The 9396-nt window shown below is 48.1% G+C and overlaps 1 protein-coding gene across 1 annotated transcript in view; it reads right to left on the bottom strand.

The window, feature by feature from the left end:
* Positions 1–9396, bottom strand: part of SH2D7 (SH2 domain containing 7) — a gene marked incomplete at its 5' end in the record, with an annotated part of 16520 nt that overhangs the window by 2446 nt on the left and 4678 nt on the right. Inside the window, 5 exons of the mRNA XM_015411428.1 lie at positions 929–1843; positions 3428–3655; positions 3998–4163; positions 7110–7199; positions 8322–8378. Coding sequence (XP_015266914.1) covers positions 929–1843; positions 3428–3655; positions 3998–4163; positions 7110–7199; positions 8322–8378 — 1456 coding nt within the window. The remainder of the gene's footprint in view (positions 1–928; positions 1844–3427; positions 3656–3997; positions 4164–7109; positions 7200–8321; positions 8379–9396) is intronic.

The following is a 9396-nucleotide window of genomic DNA, read 5'->3' as shown; positions in this document are numbered from 1 at the left end:
TCCTGAATTATCTTGCTAAACAAACAGGAAACACGGGGGAAACCCCCCAACACCTTGAGATCAGGTATGGAAAGAACCAACACAAAGCCGGAGTCCATGATCTCAGCATATTGAAAGGTTCATACAGGAGAAGGTGGTCTTTCAAGCACCTTTTTATAGGTGAAGAGCATGAGTTGTACTCGGAATATTCATGAAATGCAATCCCTGCAGTTAACAATTCCCTAATCTGGATGGCCGGTTGGAGGGGGGTCCCCTGATTTTGAGCCCCCCCCTCTGCTTCAGGGCTATCAGTGGGGCACTCCATTATACCCTATGGAGACCGGTTCCCATAGGGTATAATGGAGAATCGATTCACGTGTATCTGGGGCTCTGGGGGCCCCTGTTTTTTGACGCAGAGGCACCAAAATCTCAGCATAGCTGCTGGTAAGGTAAAGGTTTCCCTTGCTCGAAAGCCAGTCAGTTCTGACTCTAGGGGGCAGCGCTCATCTCTGTTTCCAAGCCAAAGAGCCAGTGTTGTCCAAAGATTTCTCCATGGTTATGTAGCCAGCATGACTAAATGCCGATGGGCACGGAACGCTGTTACCTTCCCACCGAAGCGGTACCTATTTATCTCCTTGCAATTTCTTGCTTTTGAACTGCTGGGTTGGCAGGAGCTGGGACCAGAGACGGGCGCTCACTCTGTCTCGTGGCACTCAGGTCTCGAACAGCCAAGCTATGGTCCTTCTGGTCTGCAGCTAAGCGTCTTAACCTCTGAGCCACCATGACCCTAACATGTTTAATAATGGCTAATAAATGGGAAGCCATCTTTTGAACCAGTTGCAGGGTACAAAGATGACTCGTAGCACTGTGACATATTTTTTTGGATAGCAAGTGTGCCCCGAGAACCTACATTCAGCTTCTTTAACGTAGACTGAAAGTTCAACAATACCTTTGGAATTGCCTTTGCCCAAGCTCCTTTCCCAGGGGCAAAGGAAATTTTCTCATAGATGTCGTCTCTAGCGCCAAAATGCCTCGTCGATGAGCTTTTGGATAAATGCGCTGGGATCTTTTCGTACGTATTCTCGGTGCAGCTCTGTGCTCTGGGAGAGCGGCTGCTCTCCATGCAGGCTTGCTCGTAAACCTCTTTGGCCTTCAGCGCCGAAGATTTCGGGAGGCTTTCGGGATCACGCTCGTGGATCCTGCGCTTGGGCCACTCGAAAGGGATCCGCTCGTAGGGGTCGTCGCCGACAGACACGGCAGGCTTCTGCGACTTCAGTTTATGGACCTGACCGTACAAGTTCGTCCTGGGGGGATCAGAGGAAGTCTCGGAGGGGGAAGACATTCGACGTCTTTCATCGATCATTGGAGAGCTTGAATATGATGCCAAGGATGTTTCCTGCAGTCCTTGGGCCTCTGCAAAGGTCTTTGGTTTATCAGGTAACTTTGGGGATAGTTTCGGGGGAGTCGATGCTGGAGAATTCAGGCTGGACTTTTTTTGCATGGTAAGAGAGAAAGGTTGGCCGCTCGGGGACTCCGGTGGTGTCGAAGTGCTCTTGTGTTGGTCGGCGCCGATTTCGGAATAGATCGTTCCCAAGCGGCCAGCCTCTTCAGTTCTTTTGCCGTAAAATTGATCATACAGCTGAAGACTCGTATTTTTGCGATGGAGGCTCCCTTGGCTGGGATCGTCTCGATTTGGCGGGCGATCTGTGAAGGACTGATCCATGTCGGCTGGTCCCGCCAAACCCTCATCCTTTAGGTGCTTCGGTGAAGTGTAAACACTTGCTTGGTTCCCAGAGGCCTTCTTAGAACATTCCGCCATCAGCAGACTGCTCCTGTCTGGGATGGGTGGGGCCTCATCAGGGTCCTAACATGGTAGGGGAAGGAGGGAAAGAGAAGCCCTCCCACTGTTGACCCCCCCCCAAGCACCAAGATGACAGAGCATCACTTGCCCCAGAGTCCCTATCTATACCTTGTGGCTAATAGCCACTGATGGACCTCTGCTCCATATGCTTATCTAATTCCCTTTTGAAGCCGTCCATGCTTGTAGCCGCCACCACTTCCTGTGGCAGTGAATTCCAAGTGTTAATCACTCTTTGGGTGAAGAAGTACTTCCTTTTATCCGTTCTAACCCGACCGCTCAGCAATTTCATGGAGTGCCCACGGGTTCTTGTATTGTGAGAAAGGGAGAAAAGTACCTCTTTCTTTACCTGCTCTTTCCCATGCATAATCTTATAAACCTCGATCATGTCACCCCTCAGTCGTCTTTTCTCCAAGCTAAAGAGCCCTAAGCGCTTTAACCTTTCCTCATAGGGAAAGTGTTCCAACCCTTTTATCATTCGAGTTGCCCTTTTCTGCACTTTTTCCAAAGCTATAATATCCTTTTTAAGGTGTGGTGACCAGAATTGCACACAGTATTCCAGATGAGGTCGCACCATTGATTTATATAGCGGCATTATGATATTGGCTGATCTGTTTACAATACCCTTCCTAATAATCCCCAGCATAGCATTGGCCTTCTTTATTGCAGTCACACACTGTCTCGACATTTTCAGTGAGTTATCTACTACAACTCCAAGATCTCTCTCTTGCTCAGTCTCTGCCAGTTCAGACCCCATCAACATGTATTTATATTTAGGATTTTTGGCTCCAATGTGCATCACCTTGCACTTGGCCACATTGAACCCCATTTGCCATGTTGACGCCCACTTGCCCATCCTTGACAGATCCCTTTGGAGTGCCTCACAATCCTCACTGGTTTTCACCACCCTGAACAACTTCGTATCATCTGCAAATTTAGCCACTTCACTGCTTACTCCCAACTCCAAATCATTAATGAACAAGTTAAAAAGCAGTGGACCAAGTACTGATCCCTGCGGTAGCCCACTGCTTACCACCCTCCACTGAGAAAATTGCCCATTTATACTCACTCTCTGTTTTCTATTAATTAGTCAGTTTTTGATCTGACTTGTCCTTTTATCCCATGATTTTTGAGCTTACTTAGGAGCCTTTGATGAGGAACTTTTTCAAAAGCTTTCTGGAAGTCAAGGTAAACAATATCTATTGGATCCCCCTTGTCCACATGTTTGTTCACCCCCTCAAAGAACACTAACAGGTTAGTGAGACAAGATCTTCCCTCACAGAACCCATGCTAACTTATTCAGTCGCCAAAATCACTCGCTCACAACTTTAATGCCAGGAGCTCCCGAAGTAGAATTTTTGCTCACAGGGCTCCACAGCTTAGAGGGAGCAGTGCTGACAACCGGACCTGACAATCCGACTAGTTTGTCCAGATAAAATCAGTACGCCAGGGTTCTTGTCTTCTATGTGCCAGAAGAGTTTATACGGGGAAGCACATGGAAAGGACAACCAGGTTAGGGTATTGGTTAAGAGTGTCGGGCTAGCGTCTGAGAGACCCGGGTTCGAATCCCCATTCTGCTTTAGGACTCACATCTTCCGGGTGAGATTCCAGGCTCCAGCCTTGCCTTTCTTTCGACAAGGACTTCTGCTGTTCTTGAAGCTTCCGCCTTGGCTTGGCAGACTGCTGACTAGTAATGTCCTTCCCTGCAGGGCTGGCGGTAGGATCACTGCTGGACCCTTGCCTGACCAGCTCTGGACTTGGCTTAGGAGGCGTTCGCGACTCCAGAGAAATTTGGTCATAGATGTTTTTTTCTTCCGGCTACAGAGACAGAGGGAAGGGATCGGAGAAGAAATATAAAGATTGATGACCTAAGATACTGCGGAATCGGGATGCTGAATTATATAGACTTGGACTCTGCAGGACTTTTTGTAAATTCTTATGGGCAAATTAGACTAATGAACAGCCAGTGCAGTATAGTGGTTAAAATCACAATTCAGGACTGCTTTAATCGAAGTCCTAAATATAACCATCTTCTGGCTTCTCTTATGTTCTTCCTAGTCTTCTTAGAAGACCGTATTCCACTCTGTTAAAAGGAGCCGAATGACTCTACCGTCGCTTGGGGGAGGGGGAAATCAGGGAATCTTTCAGACTGCGACCCACCTTTGAACAGGCCACAGTAAGATTCTCTCCAAATGGCTCGATTTCTGATATCTGGTAGTATCTGATCAATTCGGCGAGGCTTTCGTGGTTCCGGGTGTCTCCCGCAACGACGTAGCGTCCGTTCTTTTGGCAGCTGATGACAAAATGGCGGCACCGGTCTTTCCCTCTGCAACCGAGACACGACCCAGTTCATGACAACAAAGAGAAGAACATCAACTGATTTAGGGATGTAAACCAAGCTACCCATGGCCGTGTGGAATTGGAGACTCTGGGCAAAGATAATAACCAACCAGGGAGCAGGCAGGAGTTTCAACGGTGGGATGCCAGGGACATCCAGCTTGCCTCGAGTAGGGCCCCTAACTGGTGAAATGAGCTCCCATATGAGATCAGGGTCGTGCAGGATTTCCTACAATTCTGCAGGGCCTGCAAGACAAAGCTCTTCCGCCCGGCTTTTAGTTGAGGCAATGGATGTCTCCCCTTCTGGTTGCCCTCCCAATCAGTGTCCTGGATTCAAACCCATATTACCGTTCCATCTTAAATTGCTGAGACATTTGATTAGATCTTGCATGGTATTTTATGACTTTGTACTGTTTTTAATTGTTTTTAATTGATTTTAATTGTTACTGTAAATTGTAGTAATATTGATGGAACCCGAACAGATCCCGCTTGTGGAGAGGGTGGGATACAAGTCCAATAAAATAAAATAAAATAAATAAAATAAGGATCCCCCAAGCTGTGGATACTAGACTCCGAGGAGCTACTGAAATCTTGACATTAAATCACACATTTCACGCCATGTCGTACAACCGAGAAGACATGGAAAGTAACCCAAATGAATTCTTCATCATGGATAAAATAACCTCTCGAACATCACAATGCACGACACACTCCAAATTCACAAACACCTGGTTCCCGTACTTACAATTCATGGCAGAAAACGATCTCCTGCCAAAAAATCCGAACTTTGCATTGTGGCTTCATTTTTAACTAAGCAATACTCTTGAATCTTTGACAACACAGCACTCTAGATGACCCTAGTTATTCATGTTCATGCTCATGTTTATGTCCATACCAGTATATAGTACTCTCAGGCAACGCGTAAGCGATACCTTCTTGTTGCATCATTATCCCTTCTGTTCTGAAGCTTATGTGTTACCCTATTTGTCTTGTTACTCTGTTAAAATTCTGCGTTGTATGTTACTTAGATGTTGAAATTCTTTTGTTTACACTTACACTTAAATTGTAAAAAAAAGACGAAAGTAACCCAAACGAGCTGTTTGCAAACAACCAAACTGTTCAATGAAAACATGGCTCCCTGGTTATTAACCAGCGAACAGACAGTGAGCCAAACCGGTGGGTGCTCAAACATCCCTGATCTTCAGTTCCCTCCACTCCATTTGTTGTACCCTTATATCAATTCTTGTAAATCACTTGGGAGAAGGGATCCTGTCCTCTTCAAAGTTTGATGGTTGTATGGAAGTAATAAATAATAAAGTAATGCCCCACCCCTGAGCGTTAAATAATGCCCCACTTTCTACGAATAACTCGGTACCATGTTGTTAAACCTTCTTCCTCGAATTAAAGCATCACCAGAATACTGACCTTTTGGAAGAGAAGCAGCGTGAATTCATGGCCAGTCACGGGAGGCGGATTGGATTAGGAGGCGCAGTGTTGGAGTTCCTTGACCCAACTGGCCCAGGTTAGCTCAATCTTATCAGATCTCGGAAGCCCAGGGTCATGACGAGGAGGCAGACAACTGCAAATCGCCTCTGTTCGTCTCTTGCCTGAAAAGCCCTACAGGGACGCCGTAAATCGGCTGAGACTTAAAAGCACTTTCCACCCCTGCCAGTGTTTGGGAGTGAGAAAAAGAGAGAGCAAGAACTTCATCATAAGTATGTGGAAACACAAACCCTTTTTGCATTTGGCCGCGGAGGAGATCTCAGCACAAGGAGGCCGTTTGAATGAAAACCCTCTAAAAATTAACCAGCCCAGCTTTGCATGAGGTTCTCTCTCCGTCATTTGTGGCGTCGGTCAGGCATGGCCAACTTCTGCTTTCTCAGGGGAGTGCTCCGTTTCCCAGACGATTGTCTAGGGGGTGAGCGGCTTTGCCTTGTTTCGTAGAGAGACAGTGTGTCGGACTAGGACTGGGAGAACCAAGTTCAAATCCCCATTCGTGCTCTGGAAGCTTGCTGGGTGGCCTTGGGCCAATCACACTGCTTCAGCCTCACCTACCTCACAGGGTTATTGTGAAGACAAAATGGAGGAGAACAATGTAAGCCAGGGGTCCCCAAAGAGGTGCCCACTGAATGTTTTTAGAAAGTAGAAGGCTCTTTTTACCGTATGTGGTGGACATGTGATAAAGCAAAAAGGACATTGGAGAGTCGATTGGCTGTGTAGTTTGTTTGTTTTTAATGTTGCCTTGGCAGCAGTTCCCATGACAGCACAAGGCTCTTCACTGTGTGACTGAAGGTAAGCCATGGCAGCCATCTTATGGCTGGCTCTGCCTCCGTTGGCAGCCATTTTGTGACTGCACCCACCATTCTGTGTCAGAATTCCAAAGCTGCCTGCCAGCTCAAAAAGGTTGGGGACCCCTAATGTATGCTGGCTGGACTCCCCATCAAGGAAAAAGGGGGATTACAAATGAATGGAATGAAAATGACTGAATTAAATGACAATGACTGAATGTAGGCCTTCTGCGGACTTCTCATTGGCCACCGTAGGAAACAGGATACCGGGTTAGATGCAACGCTCCCTCTAAGCAGTGGAGCCTTGTGAGCAAAAATCCTACTTTGCGGGCTACCGGCGTCAAAGCTGTGAGCGAACGATTGGGCCGCTGCATCAATCAGTTTGCCCTGGAGCCCTCCTCCCTGAGCCGAGACAAAAAAACGTTTGAGCCGGAGGCTCAAAAACTGTGAGCTGGCTCACACTAACTCAGCTTAGAGGGAACACTGGTTAGGTGCACCATCGATCTGATCGCGCAAGGCTCCTCCTCTGCTCCCGTGGTGGTGGGGGAACTGCTTGGGCCGGTCACAGCGTCCAAAAAGTCACAGGCAAATGACCGGAAGGGGTAGTCGCCCATCCAGAAAGGGAGATGCTCAGTTCGGAGGCTTACCTGTAGGAGAGGATATAGCCAAAGGCTCTTTCACGTAGCCTGATGAGAAAACAGCCAAGGTCTTGATCTTTCAGGAGCTCTTCCGTCTGTCTGTGCAAAGAGAGGTGTTTCCGTGACTTGATACACCTGAAGCTGCCTTCTACTGAGTCAGGCCCTTGGTCCATCAAGGTATTGTCTACTCTGACTGGCAGCAGCTCTCCAGGGTCTCAGACAGAGGTCTTTCCCATCACCTACTGCCTGTTCCATTTAACTGGAGGTGCCGGGGATTGAACCTGGGACCTTCTGCATGCCAAGCAGAGGCTCTTCCACTGAGCCACATGTGACACTGCCTTATACTGAATCACCCCCCCCCCCGTCCATCCAGGTTCTTATCTACTCAGATCAGCAGCTGCTTTCCAGAGTCTCAGGCAGAGGTCTTTTGCATCACGGTCACCTATTATCAGGGCCTTTTTAACTGGAGATGTCGGGGATTGAGCCTGGGACCTCCTGCATGCCAAGCAGATACTCTACCACAGACATGGCCTCTCCTAATCAGTATTGTTTACTCAGACTGGCAGCAGCTCTCCAGTATCTCAGGCGATGGTCTTTCCCATCACCTGCTGCCCTGGTCCTTTTAACGGGAGATGCCGGGGATTGAACCCGGGACCTTCTGCATGCCAAGCAGATACTCTACCACAGACATGGCCTCTCCTAATCAGTATTGTTTACTCAGACTGGCAGCAGCTCTCCAGTATCTCAGGCGATGGTCTTTCCCATCACCTCCTGCCTGGTCCTTTGAACTGGAGATGCCAGGGAGATTCCCAGCCGCTGAGCCACGGCCCTTAACCCACTTTTGATCCATTGTTTGTGCCTTAATAAATCAGCATTTCCCCCTTTTACATCTATTCCCCTTTCTACATATATATATGGCATACCTTAGATCAGGGGTAGCCAAACTGCGGCTCAGGAGCCGCATGCGACTCTTTCACACATATCGTGCGGCTCCTGGCAGGGCGGCCGGGGAAGCTAAGTATCACTAGCAAGCAAATATCATTGGACAAATAAATATCATTATTAACATCTGCTTTTGCCACTTTTGTTCTTATTTTGGGCCGTCTCGTTTAATGTTAATCAAAAGCAAACCTGCATATTTCCCAGTAAAAACGTCTGCGTACTATTTGTTCATATCCTGCGGCTCTCAAACGTCCGACGTTTATTCTATGGGGCTCTTACGTTGAGCAGGTCTGGTTGCCCCTGCCTTCGATATACACTAACCGCACCACAATGTGACTACAATACACACAGCAATAAGTGTGGAACTGAAACTACAGAAGGAAACCAGGGATTTTCTCTCTCTCGTCCACAATCAACACCAGCTATTCCTTTCTTTTTTTTTAACCAACAAGTCACCACTGACTAATAGCGACCATGTGGGGTTTCAAGGTATCTCTACACGGGGCTGCCTCTGTCGCAAATCCGGAGACTGCAGCTAGTGCAGAATGCTGCGGCCAGGCTGTCGGTGGGCGCCCCTAGGTGGGAGCACATCCGGCCTGTGCTGAAAGCACTGCACTGGCTGCCTATAGCATACCGGATTCGCTTCAAAGTGCTGGTGCTTACCTTTAAGGCCCTATATGGCCAGGGTCCGACATACCCGAGGGACCGCCTTTCCCCACATATGCCCCAAAGAGCACTTCGGTCGGGGACACAACATTGCCTGGTGATTCCAGGCCCCAGGGAAGCCAGGCTTGCTGCAACCAGGGCCAGGGCCTTTTCAGTGGCGGCTCCTACCCGGTGGGATGAGCTCCCGGAGGAGATCAGGGCCCTTTTACAGTTCCGCAGGGCCTGTAAGACGGAGCTCTTCCGCCAGGCTTTTGAGTAGGAGCTGCCACTACCACTACCAATACCGTTACCATCATTGGTAGACCAGAGGGGTGGCCCCATGAAGATCAACCATGACATTGCTGTGGTCAGTACCGCTGGATGGGGCTGAGTAACAACCATAAGTATTTAACCTCCCTATTGTTATGTAAGATTCTGGGGAGTCCATCTTGTCAATCTGATTCCATCTTGTTAGTTTTGATTGTAACCACTGAGCACTTTAACGTAGATTGCTTTATCTTGTTTTTAGGCTGTTTTATGTTTATTGGCACATGGCGCCTTATTGTAAGCTGCCCTGAGCCCGCTCGTGGGGGGGGGGAGGGGTAGAAATGCGACAATAAATAAATAAATAAATAAAATAAAGAACGTTCAGAGGCAATTTATTATTGCCTGCCCCCATGTCACAACCCTGGTATTCCTTGGAGGTCTC

This window comes from Gekko japonicus, unplaced genomic scaffold (assembly GCF_001447785.1).
Source record: "Gekko japonicus isolate JY-2015 unplaced genomic scaffold, Gekko_japonicus_V1.1 scaffold3697, whole genome shotgun sequence".
In the NCBI taxonomy this organism is placed as follows: Eukaryota; Metazoa; Chordata; class Lepidosauria; order Squamata; family Gekkonidae; genus Gekko; species Gekko japonicus.
The sequence above is the reverse complement of the archived record's forward strand: the minus strand, read 5'-3'. Positions and strand labels throughout refer to the sequence as shown.